General features: G+C 41.5%; 1 protein-coding gene across 1 annotated transcript in view; it reads left to right on the top strand.

Annotated features, from left to right (window-relative positions):
* Nucleotides 1-22,620, top strand: part of IMPG1 (interphotoreceptor matrix proteoglycan 1) — a 120,814-nt gene that overhangs the window by 56,411 nt on the left and 41,783 nt on the right. Inside the window, exons 8-12 of the mRNA XM_070558991.1 lie at nucleotides 2,211-2,269; nucleotides 6,459-6,479; nucleotides 7,848-8,095; nucleotides 9,468-9,544; nucleotides 10,421-10,499. Coding sequence (XP_070415092.1) covers nucleotides 2,211-2,269; nucleotides 6,459-6,479; nucleotides 7,848-8,095; nucleotides 9,468-9,544; nucleotides 10,421-10,499 — 484 coding nt within the window. The remainder of the gene's footprint in view (nucleotides 1-2,210; nucleotides 2,270-6,458; nucleotides 6,480-7,847; nucleotides 8,096-9,467; nucleotides 9,545-10,420; nucleotides 10,500-22,620) is intronic.

Below are 22,620 nucleotides of genomic sequence, written 5' to 3'. Positions count from 1 at the left end.
AAATCCGTGATGCACTCCAAAGCCCAATGTAAATGATTTGGGGATTCTCCGTGCATCACTGCTCTGGTCCTTGGCAAAGATAATGTAGAGTCGGCTGTAATTTTAGATACAGTGACAATGCAGTGGCATGTTGATGAGTTTGGAGAATGAACAGCTGCACTTAACTCAAACAAAATTTGATGAGTCCCTACTATGTGGATGGCAATCTGCCAGGTACTGAGAGGGGGGCAGATAAAGATGAATAAAGAAGACATGACCCCGGAGCCCAAGGAGCTTCATCTCAGAGACAGACAACAGGCACCTCACAGACTGTTTTATGGGACATGCCCTAAGTTCTAGAGTGGTAGGAAGAAGGAATCATTGAGACTGACTTTGGGGCTTCTACAAATGCTTTGTAATAGAGAAGGTGCTTGAGCTGGCTTTGAAGGTTGGGGGAGGATGGCAGCCAATGAGCAGAAGGTAGCAGAAGTTGCATCTTAGGCTAAAGGGGAAAAATTCATAGAAGTTTGGAGGAAGTACACGTTGTGTTTGGGCAGAGACAGGTTAAGTTAGTGTGACTAGAGGACACAATATTGGTCAAGGAGGTAATGATGGCAGGAACTGCAAATGGTAAGCTACTTGGGCAGTGGAGGGGGTAGGTTGTAGAGAGCCTTAAATGCCCCTCTAAAGAATTGGACCTTATTCACTAGTCATTGGAGCCCATCAAGGGATTTTTAGTGAAGAGCAGCAGATATGGAATGATTAACTTGGAAAAAAATTGTACTTAAGGAGCTATCACCTCTCTTTGCCCATACAAACCCAAAAAACCATTGCAGCAATACAGAAGGGACGATAGGGAGGGGGTGCCGGCCATGAGAATAAGAAGAACATTGTAAGAACAAAAGGCATGTGAGATTCGAACGAACAGGAGTTGGTGACTGGATGGGAGGGGCACAGAGGGAAGGTATGTAGGGATGCTGGCCTTTCCGGCATGGAAGACGATGGGTGTTCACGACCCTGACAAATAAGAGCCCAGGAGGAAAGGCAGATTTGGATGGAAGAGAATGACTCTGGTTTGGGCATATTTGGTTAGTGGCAAAATTGGGATTTTCATATGGAGAACTCAAAGCTGTGTCTCAGGTGATCATTGAAGCCATGGGAGAAAATGAGACGCCCCAGTGAGAGGCAGGGGGGAGCTGGCACAGGGAAGGAGGACAGGGCTGAGGCCCTGATCACCTCTTCAGCCTCATCTTTCTCCCCGCTCTCCCTCCCAAGCTTCACTACCAACTACTCTCCCTTCCTCTCAGGCTCTCTTGCCTCCCTCAGCTGTAAGGTGGATGGGGCAGTGCCTGTCTATGTGACAATGCGTTCCCAGAGCCTAGCACAGCACTACAGTTGAGCTTACTGAATAAACGGGAGAGGCAGTGAAATGAGGAAGCGGAGGACCAAAACCTGCAGAATCCTTATATTTAAAGTAGAGAGTGAAGACAGGAATAGGATGGAGTAAAGAAGACTGAGAAAGTCATCAGAGAGATGGAAGAAAAACGAGAAAAAAGCAGAGACATCATGGAGGAGGAACGTAAAATGCCCCTGGATTTGGAGAGAGCCAAGACAATGGCCTGGAGAGCACCCGCCCACCTGCGGGAAGGCAGAGGAGAAGCCAGGCTGTTGGGGGATGGGGAGAAACTGAGTCTCGCAGTGGTAAGATATTCGAGCATGCACCTCATTAGCAGAGTCAAATTAACTAAGAAAATTTATTGTACAGGCCACATAAATCTAAGAGCAAATCTAGTCTATTAGAGTCTCCTTCTACCATTTTATTTAGATACAGCAGCCATTTAGACTTTAATAATCCCTTCAACATTATAGATATTTTCCAAATCGTATAATTCAATTCAGAAAATATTATAGTTACTCTGTGTATAAGTAAAAACACTGTAGCCAAAAAAAGTTTCTTTCAAGTACTACCTTAAAGTTATTTCATATTTTATGTAAAGTAACCATGAAAGTAGGTCAGAACTACCCAATTACAGCTTTTAAATAAATAGCAAAACACTTTCCTCTAGGTTTCGGAAATAACTGAGAACAAAGAGTTTGGCCTCAATCGTTGCTTCAATTTTCCATCTTCATTTGTTTCCCTAACTCATCAAAAGTGCTCAGGCTTTTTCAATTAGGTAAGATCTGACCCAGTAGAACCAAAGAGTACTTCATAAATGTATTTCTCTCTGCAGATGCAAAAGGTATTTAAGAAACTTCCAGGATTCAAAGAAATCCATGTGTTAGGATTTAGGTAAGTAAGAGAAGGAGACTCTTCTCAATTTTTCAATTACTCTCTCCCTGTCCTCCTTTAAAAGCAATGTCATGAGGATTACAAGGTGCTTTTTCCCCTCGTTGTTGGGCTCTGCCAAATTCTGAAACCTGGATACATCTCAGACAAAGGAATTGTCTAATTAGAGCATGACTGTAGGTGATTTTTTCCAGGGGTACCACAGGAGCTGCATTCCTTCCTCCCTCTGGATCAGAAACACTGCTGTCTGCAGAGAGCTCGTCTGCTGTCCTTGGCAATGTTGTTTTGTTTTGTTTAAAAGATTGGTACCTGAGCTAACAACTGTTGCCAATCTTTTTTTTCTTTTTCTGCTTTGTCTCCCCAAATCCCCCCAGCACATAGTTGGATATTTCAGTTGTGGGTCCTTCTAGTTGCGGCAGGTGGGACGCCACCTCAGTATGGCTTGATGAGCAGTGCCATGTCCGTGCCCAGGAGCCGAACCAGTGAAACCCTGAGCCACTGCAGCAGAGTGCACGAACTTAACCACTCGGCCACGGGGCCGGCCCCAATGTCCTTGGCGATGTTCTTAATGAACCACTTAGGACAACACCTCAGCAGAGACAAATCCAAAAAAGTAGCAATTAGTTGCCTTGGTGTCTGCTCACCTGGTTTCCTATCAAATGCTAAATATCATCATCGTCTAAACAAATCAGGCTGACCCGAGGCAGACAGGTGAGACTACTAGAAAGCGGCACCTTAGGGGTAGGAGAGTCAGGTGGACAGGGACAGGGTGGGTGGAAGCAAGACTTCCCAAAAGATATCTTTTATATCATTTTGATGTGTGAAGCACAGTAATGTATTACCAGGCAAAAGTTGTTAAATTAAAATTTTAAATATATAAAAGAAATGAAGTAATAAAATAGTGCCATGCTAAAGCAGGGTTCCATCATGTCCCCACGGCTTTTCCACAAGCAGGCCTATATCCGTTAGCATCTCAACACTCTAGAGCAGGTTTATGATTTTTGGCAAGGATTTTTACCTCTTTCTTGTAAGTTCTCATTATTCAAAACATCTACAGGTGGGGTCATAATATGGTATTTTTTTACTGTGCCACAGGGTATGTGTCAACCTGCTGTGGCAGAATGAGATTCCATGCCCTGGGGGGATTTGTAAAGTGGGGAGAGCAACCCTCACCTGAAGTCCTTCCTGGCCCTTCACCATCTATTGTCTCCCAGCTGGAAGGTGCACAGTGAAGGGCTCCCACACCCACAGGGAACAGCCTCTGGGGGCCTCCACCAGCTTATTTCTTTCAAGCGCTCAGGCCCTCTGATTTATGTAAGACCAGAGGAAGGAATATTGAAAAGTGAAAGTTATAAAGGATGAAAGCCTTAACATTTACCAAAGCAGCCTCGTTTTTCTTTATTGCAAGATGCTGCTCTGCAGTATTCCATGTGAAGTCAGATGGATTAGAGAGAAATAAAAGGTGATAGGAGAATATTCCACATAGATAGCAGGGTCTTCGGGAGGAAACACTTCAGTCAAAGAATACGTTTTTCATTTAAAGCTGAAGGAAACGATAGGAGCAGCTCTCCTGGTGAATGTTCAAAGGCCCATTATCTCCTCCCTTCAAATAAATGAAAACCTAATAATAAAAAAGTCTATTTCAGAAGAAAACCAAAATGTTAGGTGATGAGACTTTGCAAGGTAAAACTTTTAAAGATATATCCCTTAAAACTGCATCTTTCCTGTGTGTTTATCTCTGTGCTTATCATTTCTGCCAGAATGCTTATCAAGTAAATCTGATCACATCTCCCAATGATTTCTATCATGTAATGAAGACACAGTCTCCCAGAAAACACCTTGACCCCTGAATACAATAAACAATATGCTTACGAGTGTAGCAAAGTTTTAATCATTAATAACACTACTCGGAATATTGTAAAGTAAACTTATTATGAAGGAAATTGCTTTTTCATGGAGCCAGATCCCCACAGAAGACCTAGAATCCTGTAAGTCTCATGGTGCTGTCTTTCTTTCATTTGTACACATTCTCATTTGTATAAAACCTGACCTAAAAGTTAACAACTATTTTTGTATCTGTGACCTCATTTGATTCTCTCGACACAATCGGGAAGTAGTTAGGACATGTATTAGTAGCACAATTACAAGGATGAACAGTAAAAGGTCCACTTAAATATTGCTTTATCTCTTAAAGCAAATACGGGAAACTATTAACAATCATTAAATCTAATTGGAGGGTTTATTCCTTAAAGACTTGTATACAAATATCCACAGCGCCTTTATTTGTACTAGCCGAAAACTGGAAACAACACACATGTCCATCAATAGAGCAACAGATAAACAAGTTGTGGCATGTTCTTACCATACACAACGACTCAGCAAAGGAATGAACTATTGGAACGCACAAGAACATGGGTTCATCTCAAGATTATTATGCTGAGTGGAAGATGCCAGATAAAAGGCAGTGGATTATTATTCCGTTTATACTTAACTCTAGAAAATACAGGCTAATCCATAGCGACAGAAAACAGATGAGTGGTTGCTTTGGGAGGACGAGACAGAGAGGGACGAGAGGGAAGGATGACAAAGGGGCATGAGTGAACCTTTGGGAGTGATGATGATGCTCACTATCTTGATTGTGGCGATGGCTCCACAGGTGTACAGTGTCAAACCAATCATATCGTATACCTTCAACATGTGCAGTTTGTTTCATGACAGATATTTCAATAAAGCAATTATTTTTTTGAGGAAGATTAGCCCTGAGCTAACTACTGCCAATCCTCCTCTTTTTGCTGAGGAAGCCTGGCCCTGAGCTAACATCCATGCCCATCTTCCTCTACTTTATACGTGGGACGCCTACCACAGCATGGAGTGCCAAGTGGTGCCATGTCTGCACCCAGGATCCAAACCAGCGAACCCCAGGCCGCCGAGAAGTGGAACATGCGAACTTAACCACTGTGCCACTGGGCCGGCCCCCAATAAAGCTATTTTTTTAAAAGGAGCAGGACTAAAATCTTGATCCAGGAAGCCCAGCCTCTCTCCAGAGCTTCGTGGATGACAAGCTATTGAGGAACACAAGCAAGAGGCAGGCCTGGATGAATGTCCAGCTGGTACAGAAGCAAGTCCCTCCCACAGAGCAGCCCCAATGAGACAGTCACAGAGTCTCCCCGCCCCACAGGGGAAGCAGTGGCAGAGCCCATGTCAGTCATGTTACATCAGGGATGAGAGTCGGCTGAATTCACGGGCCAGGCAGACGGAGCAGCAGCACGAACCCCAGCACACATGTAGAGTATCTGTCAGCGACTATCATTTGAAATATAAAGTGAGAAAACTGAATATAGCTTCTAAACTAAATTCATATACATGTCAGGAGGAGTCCAAAATGTATGTGTCAGTTTGGTGACCAGATGGCCTTTTTCAGGCACAAGCAAGTGGTAGCCCAACAAAATGAGCCCAGGCTTGAGGTCAGGCAGGCCAGGGTTTGAATCCTGGCTCTGCCACTTTCCAGCTGACAACTTCTCCTCTCTCTGCGTGTTCCCTTATCAGTAAAATGGGGACTGTTTTGTTGAAATGATTACATGCAGATGCATGTAAACTGCTGGGCGCAGACCACCCACACAGTAAACAGGTGTTTGCAACCTGTTCCATGGTGAATGGTACCGTTCCCTCAAGGCTTACCGATTAAAGCAATTTGAGAAATAATCAGTCACCAAAACCAGTTTTAGGGTCTGGTCTCAGATAAATTACCTTCAGGAATAAACTAATCATTAAATGCTATTCAGAGGGTGAGAAATCCATTTATAAAATACTTTCTAAAAAACATCCCGGCACCAGCACCATCCAAAATATAGGATGTATAGGATATTTACAGTCTCTTTAGGAAGAATATGAGGCTCTCAAAGAGTTTAAGAAGAAGACCAAAAGTACAAATAATCTGAACTAAGGCTCAGATCCTAATCAGAAACCTTGTATAATGATGTTTACTTCCTGAGCTTCTTATGGCTCTCAAAATTTCCATCCACGTTCTGACGGCAGTTCATTTTTCCTTCAAAGCTCTAGGCAAACATTGGAGACAACTGAAAAGAACCTTTCTCGTGTTTTTTTGGTGCGTAAAATGATTCACTGAATGTCTCAATAAATTTCATAAATTGTTTTTCCCTTGCATGTTCCCATCGTGCACAACGAAATGAAGACCAAAGAAAGAACGAGACGGGTAATTCAGACTTTTTTGATGTTTTGAAATACAGTACATTTTCCCCCACAATTTATATGTTGATCTTTTACAAATAACTTTTACATATAAGTCTAAGATAAAGCAAATGACTTTTTAAAGGTTTATTAATTAAAAGACATTGATTGATCAATTACTTGGTCGAAAATACTCTCGAGTCAAATCACTACGTGAGATAAGCAGGTAAACAATAACGATCTGCAGAAGAGTATTGTATAAAACTCAAAATCTAATTAGAAAAACATAAAAACACACATCTGTGATGTAAGCGTGCATTAACAATTTCTTGAACGTCATGTCAGAAGTTGTCCGTCTGAATGCACACTTGTCCACGTGACGATCCTAAGTCAGGAATACAGCAGAGAAACTAGCTTGCTCCTTGGTTCCAAGGTCAATGTGAACTGGGAAGGGCCTGCTGCACTTGGAGAGCTCGGTAATAAGACTCCAGCTTTGGCTCCTATAATTGACTCATGAAATAATGAACTGTAGCTTCTGACTGATTGCGTGCCCCAAGGAACTGCCGGGAATACACACTGTCGGTTCCTATGGCCTTTAAAACACTTTTGCATCCCTCTGTGTGGATTTATGGCATGAATAAAAGGTAAAACCTGGTCTTAGAGGACAGAGCTATAGAGAATCCAATTTCATTTTTGCATGCAAAAAGGCGTTGAATTACTAAGAAAGATAAATATAGTTAATCATGTGCTACTTCCGTCTCTCTCGTCTCACACCTTCCCTCTAAGATATTGTTTTACAAGCAGCTTGAGTGAAAAGATTATGTTGAATTTAGTTTTCTTTTTTAATTAAAAAGTATTTCTTGAGAAAAGTAGAAGAGAAATGACCTTAAGAACTGAAGCTTTGACTTGATTACAACATGTACATGCTATTGTACCACTGCTGTATCCTACGTGGCCATTTCATAGACCTTTGTAAAGGAGGCTATTTGCAGAAAAAAGGACAAGTCATCCTTCTTCCTGATTGGCATTGTAGGACTGTACTTATAAGACCACCAAGAACACTGGTCAATAACAGCAAGTCTTCACAATTAACACTTTTTCATAAAGACCTAGGATAAAAATCTATGGTCACTTGAATCAATCAGTAGTCCCTCTTCAAGCTGAACTTAACTCCTATCCCGACATTTTATTTTAGAACTAAAATATATGTCAATTCTTTTTCCACGTTTCAAATTTCTGACCAACATTGAAATTAGTTTTGAAGTTGGATATTCTTTAAAAAGCCCATCAGGAAAGGGGTTGAAGCTGTCCTGAAGCTTTGTAGCAACATAGTGACTCTCTTTACATGGCATGTAACAATACTTTGGGTGCAATTGTCCTCTGCTGTCTACAGTTCAAGCTCCACAGAAATGCAACTTACGGCCATCTTTAAGAGAGACAATGCAGAAGCAAAAAGTTCCGCAAGTGACCTCTTGTCTTTTGATTCCAACAAAATTGAAAACGAAGGAGTCCCCCATGGAACGATGGAGGAGGACCAGCAAACAGAACTCTATATCACAGCTTTAGACCTCAAAAAGCTGATCAGCAGAGCACTAGAGGAAGACCAATCCTTGGATGTGGGGACAGTTCAGTTCACTGATGGTCAGTTGGTGGTTTCATAGTTCTGGGTTTATCCTCATTCTGATAGAGAGAGCAGGAGGTGTGACTGTCTCCTGGTCACTATCACTTTAACTTGGGTTTTGTAGAGTCAATCATTTCTGTGATAGGCCCATCATGTACAGTATCATTTCTGTCTTTTCTCACTCCCTCCTGTGACTCATTTGATGAGCCTTTGGTGACCACTTCAAACCAAGAATAGCTCTAGGAGAAGCCAAAAGTTTCGGTTCAGCCCACCTCAATCACTGTCATCCAGTGGAGCCCAGGTGGAGAAAAGAAGCATGGACAGTTCTGTTCTATTGATTCAACCCAGATTCCTTCATCTAGTAAATTTATCAGGTCCCAGAAGGAAACAGATGGCACATTCAAATTAAGATAACATGAGGAGAGTTTGATAAAGGGACTGTTTATAAAGGTTTCCCTGATGCCCAAAGGAATAGGACAGTTCCCTGGGGCTAGAGTGACAGTGCAAGGCCCCTTCACTACCTCTAGGTGTGAAGTGTTGCCTAATGAGGTATGCCATCCCAAAGACAGAGGGCAAGGAACCATTGACATAGTCCATTTAAGTCAGCCTCCTGGGACAGAGAGTAGCAGGGAGAGGAGAAGACAGAGGGTCTAGAGGTGTCCACAAGATAATCAGACACACTCAGGATCCTCAGAGGGTGCCTGAAGGGACCCAGGAACTTAGAATCCTCAGTAGGCCCAGTACTCCCAGCATAATAGGTGGGCACTGGAAATGCCATTTTAGAATGACATGGCATGAAACTGGCATTCTCTGCCAGTTCTGTTTCTCTAGTTTAGAGAGTCAAACTCAACACTGGAAAACTCTACAAAGGTCCCTTGGGACAAGATGCAAGACAAGGTAGGAAAGAAAAGATGGACTTGAGACTCATCTCAGAGACTGTCTGGTACTCTGAGTTTGTCTCTTTGTTGAACCTGCTGCAATGTTCTGAGAATCAGGCTTCAGGGTGGAAGTAGGACTCCACGAGTAGTCCTCGGTTCCAGTGTTTATTCTAGCCATTTTTCTTTGTCAGCTTAGTTATATTTTCCTCCCTACTGGCCTAGGCAGTCAGCCTGTCTGCTTGATCCAAATCTGTAAATAAAACTAAACGTCCTAAAAAATCCACTTTAATAACTGTTCTTGTCACATAAACATGCAAGATGCCCCCCCTGTATCTGTCCTTCAACATATTATTCAGATCAATAACCATTAATTTGTGTGACACTGAATTCTTAGTGATTTATTTCAGCACTCCTTAAGAACTGATTATGACCACATCTTACAGCCCTGTTTTATTGCCCAAACCACAAAAGAAAAAGAAAGAAACACTCAAACTCTGTGATTTTTCACCCACAGAAATTGTTGGGCCATTGCCAGGCCCGGATCCTGACGCCCAATCAGGGCTTCCACTGCTCCTTGCTGATATCACAAAGGTGAGTGAGTTGTTGTCCTTTTGTTCTTCCAATAGGAACAAAGCCTCAAAACTTTCCATCAAAAACATCGGCTTACAGACTAAACAGAGCAAAGTCCCCTTTGTGATTCTAATTATATTTCTTTTCTGTTTTTTATAGGCAGTACTGTGTTACCCACTTCCAGTATCTGTATTAATAAAATATAAAAAACTTGAATTTCAAATATCCTAAAGTTCAAAGTTTCTTTCCATCTAGTTAGATCTTTGTTTCAATTAGAGTCAGGATTTGCTCCATTTTTGACAAAAGAAACACATGTTCATGAACTGAAAAGAATACTTAAAGGAGAATATATTAACTTTGACTTGACTTTCAGGAATAAATATAAACGTAAACATATTTTATAAATTTGCTCTTAAGTCTTAAGATCTTATCTACATATTTTTATGGGGGTTTCATAAGTACAAGTTAACATCTAGTAAAAATGATAAATTCATTAATAATTTTTATATTTCAAGCTATGTTCATTTAATTTATGAAAACAGTTGTTCCCGGGGTGTTCATAAATGGAAGTGCTGAATAGGCTCTATCTTCTCTTTAAATGAAAGAATCCATAAATCCAAACAGGATTAACATAATTCAAAATATTTCAGTTATTAGTTAAGCCTACACAGGCAGACTCAGTTAATGAAGAAGCCAATGGATCATATTTTAACACTATATCAAAACATATTTTCCTTTCAGGACATGCTTCTGTACCAGAACTCTATGTAGTCTCAAATCAACTACAAAATGATTTGCCTAAATTTAATTCAAAAGAAAAAAACACAGAGCATAGACCTTCTCATAGACAAAGAAATGTGCCTGCTCAACATCTGTCTTTCTAAATTCCTTCTTCAGGATGCCACTTGGAGTCCAGAACTTCCTCTTGGTCAACCCAGGCTTGAGGCAGCGGACAGCACTGCACACGGTCTACCTGGTGAGTTTCTTCCCACAAAGTCTGTTTTCGCTGACAGCATCCCCTTTGAGGAATCCATCTATGACGCTACCTCAAAGACCAGTGACAAAGGCATCCTTGACCCAGGGGAAGGTTTGCTCACACCAGAATTTCCAACAGCAAGGCCGTCCGCTGAGCCTCCCTCTTCTGAAGAGGAGGACACCCTTGGCGCCCTGCTCCCAGCTCTAGTCCCCAGTCCCACGGAGAGCACGGGTGGCCCTTTTCTGATGGGTCTCGTGATAGAGGCTGAAGCCAAAGCAGCACCAGCTGTTGCCCACACAGAACAGCTGTCTCTTCTGGCCTTTGAAACTGAGAGTCCATCAGGACAAGGTAAGTCTCAAGGCCCAAGTCCATGACCAGAGGCTATGGCAACAGGGGTTTGGGCCCACACAATCATTATATGTGATCCTGTACACCATATACACTCCCACCATTGACACTGTTTGTCCTGCTATGTGTGTTTCTTTAGTGCCAGTTAGCTCATGTGTAGTTGATATATAAGGATGTCAGGAAACACTGAAGTCCTCTTGGTTCACTTTCGAATGTCCAAGAATGTTCATTTTTGAGGCATTAGGGTCAAACTTTCTCACAGATAAAGAGAAATCTTTAGCAACATATGAAAACCTTAAGAAAAACCTTGAAAATTCTGCATAAGATCCTGTTTTTTTAGTTCAAGAAGTAGTTGATTTAGTGGCTTCAAGAACTAGGTGGGGCCCACTCGGTGGCTCCACTTCAGCCTCCCTGGGTTGGCAGGTTCAGACCCTGGGTGCAGACCTATACACCGTTCATTAAGCCATGCTATGCTGGCATCCCACATACAAAATAGAGGAAGAATTGGTATGGGTGTTTGCTCAGCAACAATCTTCCTCAAGCAAAAAGAGGAAGATTGATAATAGATGTTAACTCAGGGTCAATCTTCCTGACAAAAGAAAAAAATAAACCCTATGCTTTCCACTTTATACAGCTATCATGTGAAACTGTAAGTGAACTATTTTAAGGGAACGTGAACCTCAGGATACAAGGCTGATAAGGATTCACTGTGATTTTAGGTGCAAATGCCAGTGGAGATTTGTTATATCTGATATTTTTAATAGGATTGTTACTGTTTTAGTTAGGACTCTACAAAATTCTACAGGTTTTGAGTGACTCACCTCAATCCTATTTTCCTCATAAAACCTGTGCGCAATCAGTGTGCAGTTTTATGGAATACAAGGTTTTTCACAAATACACATACAGCATGATAGCAGAAGCACCTATACAAATTATATTTGGTTGACATGATTATCAGTGAATAAATGTTGACTGCATTGTATAGTTATCTATTTCAACCACCCTTACATTACAAACCACCCTTAAAGTTAGTGGCTCAAAACAACAATCCTTTATTTTACCCGTACATCTGAAATCTGGGCAGAGATAAGTGGAGACAACTCTTCTCTGCTCCATGTTGTGTCAGTTAGAGTATCTCAACTGGTGTTGAAGATATTTATCCAAGATGGTTCGCTCACATGGCCAGCACATCAGTGCTCAACTAGAGCTGCTGGCTGGGGGCCTGCTTTCTCCTCTCTCTAGGCCTCTCTGTGGGACCACTGGGGCTTCCTCACAGCCTCGCAGCTGGGTTCAAAGAGTCAGTATTGCAAGAGACAGAAAGTGGAAGCTGCCAAACTCTTAAGAGTCAAGAAACAGTGTCACTTTCTCACATTCCAATGGCTAGGCAGCCATGGAGCCATCTCGATTTAAGAGAAGGAAACATAGACCTTGTCTCTTGACAGGAGAGTATCAAAGAATTTATGGCCATTTACAATCAACCACAATCCACACTGTCCACTATTTTCCAAATCATTTAAAAGTTGGTTGGATAAAACAAAACAAACTTTTTGGTGAAATGACTGATATTAAATCCTCACTAGATTCCTTTCTGTCATTATAAATTGTAAAACCTTGTTTCAAGATCAGCATTTCAGGTAGATTAATAAAAATGAGAGTATACCTATGATAAAAATATCATTGTATTTTCCAAATTCCTTTACTGTTCTCATTTTATTATATATTCCTTCCATTCATGATTATAGTATAAGAACGCTAAAGCTGGAAGGCATCTTAGACATAATCTAGTTAAGCTACTGTGTTTCACAGATAAGAAAAGCAAGGTTAGAGATGTGAAGTGTCTTGTTCAAGGTCACACTATAGCTGGTCGCAAAGCCAGGATCATCATTCAAGTTTCCTCCATCTATTACATTACGTTTGGCTTAAGTAGCCCCATCATTTAAAAAAAATATTCCTTCAAACTTGATTTGCCTTCAAACCACAGCCTCTCCTCTCTCTATTTCACTACACTGTCAATTTTTTTAAATAGTATAGGCTTCTGGGTCTTTACTGTTTCATCTGCTAATCACCACAAGATTTCACCTCTAACCACACATTATAGGGACACGATTTTCACAAAAATCACAGATGATTTCCTAATTAATCAATTTAGCAGCCTCATTTTCATCTTCATTTCACTTGATATTTCTGGTGTGATGCTCTTGCTGACCCCTCCCCTCTTGAAACTCCTTCTTCATTTGGCTTCAACAAAATGACTTCTTGGTTCTTCTCATGTTCCCTGACCACTACTTCTCATTCTCCTGCACTTGAGCTTGTTAGTAGATTGTTTATTATTTGTTTATTAAAATTCTCTCTTATTCAAATTGACATGAATACAATAGGATTTTATTTTAAAGAATTGAAAGCAAAATGGTAGAAAAGATAAAACGCAGATAAGTCAGATGACTCAGAGTAATGAAAATGTTTTGGAACTAGATATTGGTGGTGGTTGCATAACATTGTGAATTTACTAATTCATAATTACTGAATCATTCACTTTAAAATAACTAATTTTATGTTATGTTTCATGTCAATAAATTTTTTTAAAAATCAGATGACTCTGTAGGGAAAATTGTATATAAAATAAACATCATAAATTTCTTTAAGTTTGCTTTAGGTGGCTCATGACTTTGGCTCTGAGCTTCTTAGCAGACTGTGCAATGAGGAAAACACAATTAGTCATGTGGTTTAGAGTTTGCATGCTTACAGCACGGTAATTGCTCAGAAGAAAAAATTTCTTCTATGGGTCTTCATAAGGAGGAGAGTCCAGATTATGGTCTGCATCTCCCTACTGTGCAAAATCAGTGTCAGGTGTTTCCTTTAAGGCCCTCAATGGAGAGGTGCAAGAAACGCCAGAGCCCAGTTCATCACAGCAGTTCTATGAGGGGCGAGGTTCTGACAGTCCGCCTTAACTCAAGGAGTGATTTTACAGCATCTAGAGGAATGAGTGTGCTGCATAACCTTCATTCAATGCTCTGTAAATAAAAATTATGTCTCATAACTGAGCTTTTGATTAGTGTTGACCAAGAAACATCATATTTGCAGGTATGGGCCTAAAACACAGATATTCTGTTTCCAATTAAAGGTAGATCCAACTGGGAATAGCAATAACGTATCTTAATAAAAAATGAAGACCCTAACCAGGAAATATCCTGATAAAAAGGCATTCCACGGGCTGGCCTGGTGGTGCAGCGGCTAAGTTCACACGTTCCAATTCTCAGTGGCCCAGGGTTCGCCAGTTCGGATCCCGGGTGCGGACATGGCACCGCTTGGCAAGCCATGCTGTAGTAGGGGTCCCACATATAAAGCAGAGGAAGATGGGCACGAATGTTAGCTCAGGGCCAGTCTTCCTCAGCAAAAAGAGGAAGATTGGCGGTAGTTAGCTCAGGGCTAATCTTCCTCAAAAACTAAAATTAAATTAAATTAAATTTAAAAAAAAAAAAGCATTCCACTTATGTACATAGAAATGAGAAAAAAAAGGGGCACTCTAGACAAAACTAAGCCTTCCCTCCCTCATAAAACTGTCCTGAGTCTTTCCCATGCACAGGGAAAATGACAGCTAGGACGCTGAAGTTCTGTGCCATGGTTTTACTAAGATAATCTTAGCGTGGAAAATTTTTAAGGTTAGTGTCACCAAACGCCCACCAAGCCACTGAAATCTCAGTGAAGCACTCAGAAATCTCTCAGCTTACGCAGTTTAATTTAATTGCTAATCCCCTGACATAAAGTACTTGCAAAATATGCCTCTTGAACACTAAATGAATTAGTGTCTTTAATAGATTCTGAGGTCTTCTATTACTAATATTTTTTTAGGTTAGTTGATCCCAAGCCACTGTTTCTTGCAGAGCCCATCATCTGTTAAGATCACTCCTATTTTATAAAAATGAGAGTCATAAACACATCAGAGAAACTCAACATTCTGTCCTCCACATAACATGCATCCAACTCATTCACAAATAGCATCAAATCATTAGGGTAGAAATTCTCTGTGGTCTGGTTTGGTTTGGTTTGATTTGGTTTAGGTGTGTATAGGCAGCAATACATTTTTCTTTTTGCTCATTAGAATGATCATGTCATCTGTCAAAAGAGAAGCTCTTTAGTGTTCTCCCTCTCAAATTACAGACTTTTTCACTTGCTAGACATTCCACTTAAGAGGGAAGCCAGATCTCTTAATAAACTGCAAGGTTTTAGGTGGTGAAGAAGCAAACTGCAGGCAGAGCCATTCTGCTACCGGACATTGTTTTGTCTTTTGTTCTCTTGTATCAGTCTGGGTTCTCCAGAGACACAGAACCAATAGGAGATTTAATATATATATCATTTTATACATATAAAATAAATATTTTTATATATATGCTATATATATATAAAGAGATTTAATATAAGGAATTGGCTCACAATGTTATGGAAGCTAAGATCTGCAGTCAGCAAGTTGGGGACCCAGGAGAGCCAACGGTGTAAGTTCTAGTCTGAGTCTGAGTCCAAGTTCAAAGGCAGGAAGACCAATGCCCCAGCTCAAAGATAGTCAGGCAGAGAGTGAATTCCCCCTTACTCAGCCTTTTTGTCCTAGTCAAGCCTCCAACTGACTGGTGAGGCCCACCCACATTAGAGAGAGCAGTCTGCTTTACTCAGTCTACCGATCTAAATGTTAACCGCAGCCAGAAACACACTCATAGACACACTCGGAATATTGTTTAAACAAATATCTCGGTACCCCACGGCCAAGTTGACACATAGAATTAGCTATTACCTCCCCCGTCTATGTAATATGTTAAAATCACCACACGTTTCCAATTTGTCTTAATCTCACCTCAGCCTGTAAAGGAATGAATGAGATGAGCTAAGCGGAATAAACTCAACAGAGAACCCAGCGGCTCATGTTCCATGAGGTTAAGGATTCGGTCTGTCTCTATTCGTTGCCATATCATCAGAGTCCAGCCAGGTGCTTGGCACATACTAGATAGGCAATTAATATATGTTGAATGAATTGAAGGAGTAAATGAATGAATTTGTGTTATAATACATCCATGAAAGTCAGAATTGATGGGAATAATTTGATTTTTCCCGTTTTGTTCTACCTATTAAGAAGCTCGGAGTGAGCCAATTACTTGGTCCAGAAACAGTAATCAACAATCTGTTCTGGTCACACACTCACCATTGCCAAAATACGTCATCCATATTCATGCTTTTGTGCCTTTGCACAAATTATTTTCTGCCGTGCCTGTAATATCCTTCCATTCTTCTGCTCTGATAACCTCCTACTCATACTTTCAGTTCCAGCCAACATGCCACCTCCTCTGTGAAGCCTTCCTCAACTACTCCCTGAAAAAACTCTTACTTACCGTCTATTCCCTGACTCCACAGCAAAAAAGCATCTATAACACCAATTACATTTACCACTCAGTACCGAAATTATTAGTATGCATGTCTGGGATCCTTTTGAGACTGAATTCCTGAGGTGAGAGAATGTGTTCTTATCCCTTTTTTTAAAAACTCCTGCACTGAGCTCAGTGTCCGGTGCATGATTGGGGTCTCATAACTCTCTGTCCGTGCTGTCAACCTCATTGGGCTCATCAGTGTTTTCAGTCTCAAACTGCATCATTCCTCATGTAGCTCCAGACAGCCTCCCGCGTAAGGCGACAATCCTTATTGGTAAATACTTTCATCAAAAGGAGAGTGCTGAAGATCTTCAAGCAGCCCCACTGCACGCGATCCGTTAACTCCGACACGGATTGATGTGCAGGCAGGAAGTGAAAAGATCCTGCAACCGCCCACCTTCCTAGCCAAAGATTGACATATCCTAACTGTCCACTAGAAAGGCCTGGCAAAGATGTCATTTAAATTGCTCCATTTTACGATGAAAGGATAAGAGTAAGACTCAGAAAGATTCGTAAGAAAAACTCAGCTGAACTTTAAGCCAGTGTGGTCAATATTTTTGCCTTTTCTTCCTTGAACTTCTAAATCAAGGACCAAACAGTAAATTTTCCTGACAGGAGTATGCTGCTTACAAAAATTGTTCAGAGAGGCCCATGAGGAAGAAAGGGATGGCCATTCATCAAAGACTTGCAATTATACGCCACCCCTGGACCCAATTGCACAACGCCCAGAGAAAGATGAAAAGTAAATCAAAGTCCATCCATCTGTCAAATTTGGTAATTCTAGATTTAACCTCAATGTCAAGTGAGATAGTACTGTCCTTCAAAATTTAAGTTTAGGAAATTCAATGCCCTGCTCCAAGTTTTGTCAATTCCCAAGAAAATTCTTGTTCTGACTTCGCTCCCTACTGAAGTGATGCCACTCCATCTCCCTGCCTGAATTTTTTCTCTCCTCTCTCTCCCTCCCATTCTGGTCTGGAGTCATGGTCTAGATTTCTGTGGCTCTCTCTCACCACCATTCAGAGAAGAGTAGATCCGACTGTGTTGCAGGTTGAGGTGATGAGGACAGGAGGAGGTCACAACGCACCACCGCCCAGCAAGCAACCTCAAGTTAGCTACTCCACCTCCCTCTTTTAAAATGTCAATCGCACCCTCCACTAGAAACTTCTTACTGGCCAATACCACCCTGCTGCTCTGTGCTGTCCTGCCCTCGTTCCCTCAAACTCTCCTCATGACCACCGTTTCTCCAGATTTGTCCCCACCCCCTCTCCAAGCTGTGATTCCATCATCATGCAGAGCAGTGGTCTGTTTAATCTCTTTCCAGCATTTTACTGAACAGAGGCCACACGTTTCTAAGATAAGCTCTGCAAGAGCAAAAGCAGGTAGAAGCAACTGTCATTAGAAATTACATCTTCCTCTTCCTTCCGTGCTGACGGTCCTTCACATGAATACACTCTCATATGTACTCGGATGACATGGTGTACCAAGCAGTTTTCAGCAACTCTTGACAACTTCATCTTACCCTAAAGTCACTGTTTCTCTTTCTTTCCTCCTTCCTAAGGGGAGCTCTCTTTCTTCTCCCCCATACCATGTAAGTCCATTCTCTGGTTTTCCCTCATATGACACTAGTGCACATTGATTTCCCTAAGGGCCTCATATAACTTCTCTGCACACTTTAGATGGGAAAACTGTCCATCACATGTGAATTCCAGGGGTACTGTAGGCCCCAGATTCCAGCAAATTCTTCATGTGCAAGTAAAGCAGATTTCAACAAATTCATGTAATTAGTAGTGTTTTTAATTAGTACAGCCCTGTGCTCTCCGCGCACTGCTTCCCCTCTGCCAGGGCCAGCATTTCAAGTCTCTTTTTGGTGCAAAGAGTCCCTTCCTTAGCTGCCCTGTAGCAGTCAGACTCTAACCACAAAAAAATAGAAAGACTTCAGACATTAGGTTGCCATTTTTATAGGTCAAAACAGTCAAATATCAACAGTTTATAATGGTTTAAACGATGATTTACAAGAAAGAGAATGTAATACAGGGAATGTGTCGCTCAGGCAGAGGAGGAGCCAAGAAGGCAAACAAGAGGGAGAGGTTCCCCAGAGACCAGGAAGAGCAAGTGCTTCTATCCCCCTAGGCTAGAGAGACCAAAGTTGCAGGTGGTCTTACCAGAATCCAGGGGCCGGCTCATCTGAGGGAAGCTGGAAGCCTGGAGCGCCCATCCAGTGGGAGCTGGAGACACAGAGGAGAGAGAATTGTTGCCAGAGCAGTGACTTGAGGCACACAGAGAGGAGGAGAAATAGCCCCTACTTCTTCCTACCCCTGCCCACCAATGCCCGTGTTGGCCAAACCCAGGCAGAAACCACATGGTACAGAGGCCCTTGAAATGCAACCTACAGGAGTGAACATCCCCCTCCCCACCGCCCTGAAACATAGCAGAGGGAAGGGCAAGGAATGACTGAGGGAAATCAGGCCCAGGATCAGCTCAGAGCCCAAATCCTAAGGGGTCCCATCATCGAGTACCAATACAGCAGTTGTAGTAACACCATGAAACATTGCTCAGCTGGCATCAAGCAAGAGCTCTTGCGATCCAAACTCTGCATTTCCAATATTGTGGGGACACACAGATCACTGTACTTCAAAACTGTCCCCTTATTTGCATTTAATTAAAAACAGGAGGTTCTCCCCTTATGTATTAATTTTAAAGTTGCTACAGAATTGCTTATTCTCCCAGAGAAATATCTCCTCATACACCCAATCTACCAGTTTCAATAAAGCAATCGACAGCATCATCCCCCAGATAGTTCCCATTTAGTGCTGACAGCTTCTTGATGTAGTTACCCCGTTTAGCTGCCTTCAAATCGAAGCAGTCTCACTCTGTCTTTTTACACTAACTCTTGCAATTATCTTGTATTCCTCTACCCCAGGAACACTCTATAGACGAATGGATGGAGAAATGGGTGATAGAAGGTGGATAGATGTTAATGATAATGATGATGTCCCTGGATTTTAAATATGGGGATGCTCGCAGACTTTCCTTTGGTGGCAGTGGGAATCATAAAGTGCAGAGTTGATGCAGAGTCACGGATGCAAAATGTGAACCTCATCAGTGTAACACTTTATCTTCAAACCATAGTTAAAATGTTAAATTAAAAGTAGGAAAGGATGATTTGCTCAGAAAGATAGTAATGGTTCAGGCATTCTTCACTGCAGGTGAGGAGAGTTGGAATATACTTTCTTCGTTCAATAGTAAATAATAAACTGAATTTTTGCCTGAATTATTCAGATTTTCTTCTTAACGTTCACATTCCCTATGCCTTCAGCCTTTGCAGGCTGCTGTAAATCCGCCCTCCACCGCCACCTACCACGTCCATGGAGTTGGTTCTTTATGACAATGTTAATATATGATTAAGCTATGATTTCTTCATACGCAGTCATATACGGCTCATTACTCTTTTTTTTGAAAGGTTGGCACCTGAGCTAACATCTGTTGCCAATCATTTTTTTCCTTCTTCTTCTCCCCAAAGCCCCCCAGGACATAGTTGAATGTTCTACTTGTAGATCTTTCAGGTTGTGCCAGTTCATTACTCTTAATAATCTTGCAAATTCTTCAAACTCCGCTGTAAAATAAAAGCTGATGAAATTCATATTTTAGGTACAATTGTCAATACCAAGGGCATGAAATTAACCAGGCAGCTAACACACCACAGGCAGTTTAAGTGCTTCTGGTCGATCACTTGCTGATGAGTAATGCTTAGAAATTTGAATTTGAAATAGCTCCAGCTGGAACTATTAAAGTATCCAAAAAAAAGTTCATGCTTCTAAACTATCTTTTAAAAACAGAAATTTAGTAAAAGGCTACTGCATTCTTGCCTTCTTTGCGCATCATGAATCCCACTAGCTGATAGAATGTGATGTACTTTAGGAATATCTTCCAAATGTGTATTTATGGAGCCCACTTCCAGAACGTTGAGGTGAGAAGGGACTGCTGTAAGTGACTGAAATACACATGCCTTCCGCAACTCTGACTTGGCTGAAACCACCAAAAGCTATCACACCAGTTCTCTTCCTGTGGGGGCTTTTTCCATTAAGAAGTAGCAAAAAAAGATGTTAACCAGCTTGAACTGACAACATCCTGGAAACTCAAACATGCTTTTTAACATGCATTTGCTTTTTAACAAGTTCTACAGATATACAGCAAAAAATGTCATTTTTTTCCCAAAATGATGTTCATTGATATAAAAGGCATTTTAAATATCAAACAGAATAATGTTCCTAAAGGAACTTCAATGTGATCACATTATGGATTTGATACTCTTCAGAGTTCAAAGCTACTACCTAAGGTTGAATTTCCTTGCCTTTAATTAAATTAATTCTAAAGAAGAGTTCCCCTTTTGTGGACTTCACAGATTTTGCTATTAAATGTAAATGTTCATGTAGCTCTTCTTGACCCAAAGTCTTTACCAGCAAAAGATAAAAAAGAGGCACCTATGGACGAAGTAAGAACTAGGAGGACTGAGGACAGAAAAGCAATGTTTTACATCGTCCGCGGGGGCAGACTGCGACTGGCTGCCTCAGTGTGCTTCAGTCACCGAGTTTCTCATAAGAAATTGTGGAACCTTTTCTCTACCTGTGTTCTCAAGCTTTTCCATGAGTCAGAATTCCTGGAAGGCTTGTTAAACAGATTGCTGGGCCCTTACCTCAGAGGTTCTAATTCAGTAGGTCTGGGGTGGGGCAAATGTGTACTTCCAACAAATTCCCAGGGGACTCTGATGCAGCTGGGGGGCCTCAAGCAGCTTAGAGAAGCACTGTGCCTCTGTAATGGCTGTGACTGTGACTGACATTTGGGCTTGGACATTTCCAAAGCACTTCCATGCCTTCTTAATTAACTTACTTCTAAGCTGTGCCTTAAAACACACGGAATAGCTGTTCTCTCCATTTTCCAGATTATAAAGCAGAAATCTGGCATCTTCTTCCCCTGTATTCTCGGTCTCAGTGAGAGCAGCCACCACCAGTGGGAGCACCTGTGCTGGAAACTGAGTCACACAGACTCCTTTCTTTCACTCACTCCCAGCAGCGGCGTTTGCGTTGCACTGACCTTTCTCCCTGTCTTGTGGGTATCTTGCTCTCCTCCTCTCCTGTGCCTTTGCATAGATTTGCTCTTCCTAATAACCCTGCTTCTCTTGTTTAAATTCTTCTAGAAAATGTTTCACCAGGTTTGACATATAAAATGAAATCAAGATGAGTTAACCTTGTACACGTCTGACATGTTTTGTCCTCTTTTTAGTGTTCTTGATCCCAATTTCTCTTGTAAGCTTGCTCATTTGGTGGCACGTCTTTTTTAAAATTCACCATTCCACAAGTGTATCTTGCTTGGAACATGCGAGGCATGGCTGGCGAGACCCCCTCTTCAGGCGGGAACCCGAGTAGCTGGTCCCCCCATTCAGCGTGGAATCAGACTCCTGTCGCTCAGACTGGATTCAACCTGCTTTTTCTTATCACAAGCACTTCTACTCTTCAGTCTTTCAATTTTTCCATTCAGCTCACTAATTTCAGCACTAGCCCCCCCAAGGCCTAGGGTTTAACAGGGTGATCTGCTCTTCTGAGAAAAAGTTTATTGCTAATATGTGCAATTACTCTTCTATTGTGAAATTTTCTGAGGAATATAAACAAGGCTTCTGCTAAATTGTCAGACTCAACAATTGTTAAAATGTACTTGATGTAACTTTCCTTCATTCAAAATTTCTACAGTCTATTTTTGTTGTAAAAAGCTTTCTCTGGACTCTTTGCTTAGAGATTGCTGAAATCTCAGCTTCCAGACTCTCGCTAAGCAAAATGGAGAGGGGCGTCATTGTCAGTAGACCTGCCTCTCCTTGCACTTAAAGATCATCACACCACCTGGAAAATAGGATTTAAGTGGGTTAGGGATTCATTATTGAAAAGTAAAAAGCTGATCATTATTTTTATATCACATTAGTAAACCCATGTGCCCCTGATCGGCAGAGTCATTGTTCTGTGCTATAAGTAGCACATAATTCACAAAGGTTTAACAGCGCCACTTCATTGGGTGTCCCCACTACCCATCCCTTGTCCATCCAACTCCTTACAACACGCATTATGTCCAGCACCTTATTAAGTTACTGTTGTTCTTTGAGACCATGGCTATATTTTAGCATTAAATACACAGCTTAAGTAGTCATCACTGATCTTATACTAAGAGTGTATTAATCTTTCTATGCCTCAGTTTCTTTATCTGCATGTCGGGGGTGTTAGCACCTCACAGCTTGGACGTGACCTTTAGGTATGACAACGTACACAGAAGGGGCCCCACAGATTGAGCCATTGCCGTATGCTCAGCTACTGGAGACA

This window comes from Equus przewalskii, chromosome 9 (assembly GCF_037783145.1).
Source record: "Equus przewalskii isolate Varuska chromosome 9, EquPr2, whole genome shotgun sequence".
Taxonomy (NCBI): Eukaryota; Metazoa; Chordata; class Mammalia; order Perissodactyla; family Equidae; genus Equus; species Equus przewalskii.
This window is presented reverse-complemented; position numbering and strand designations above follow the sequence as displayed.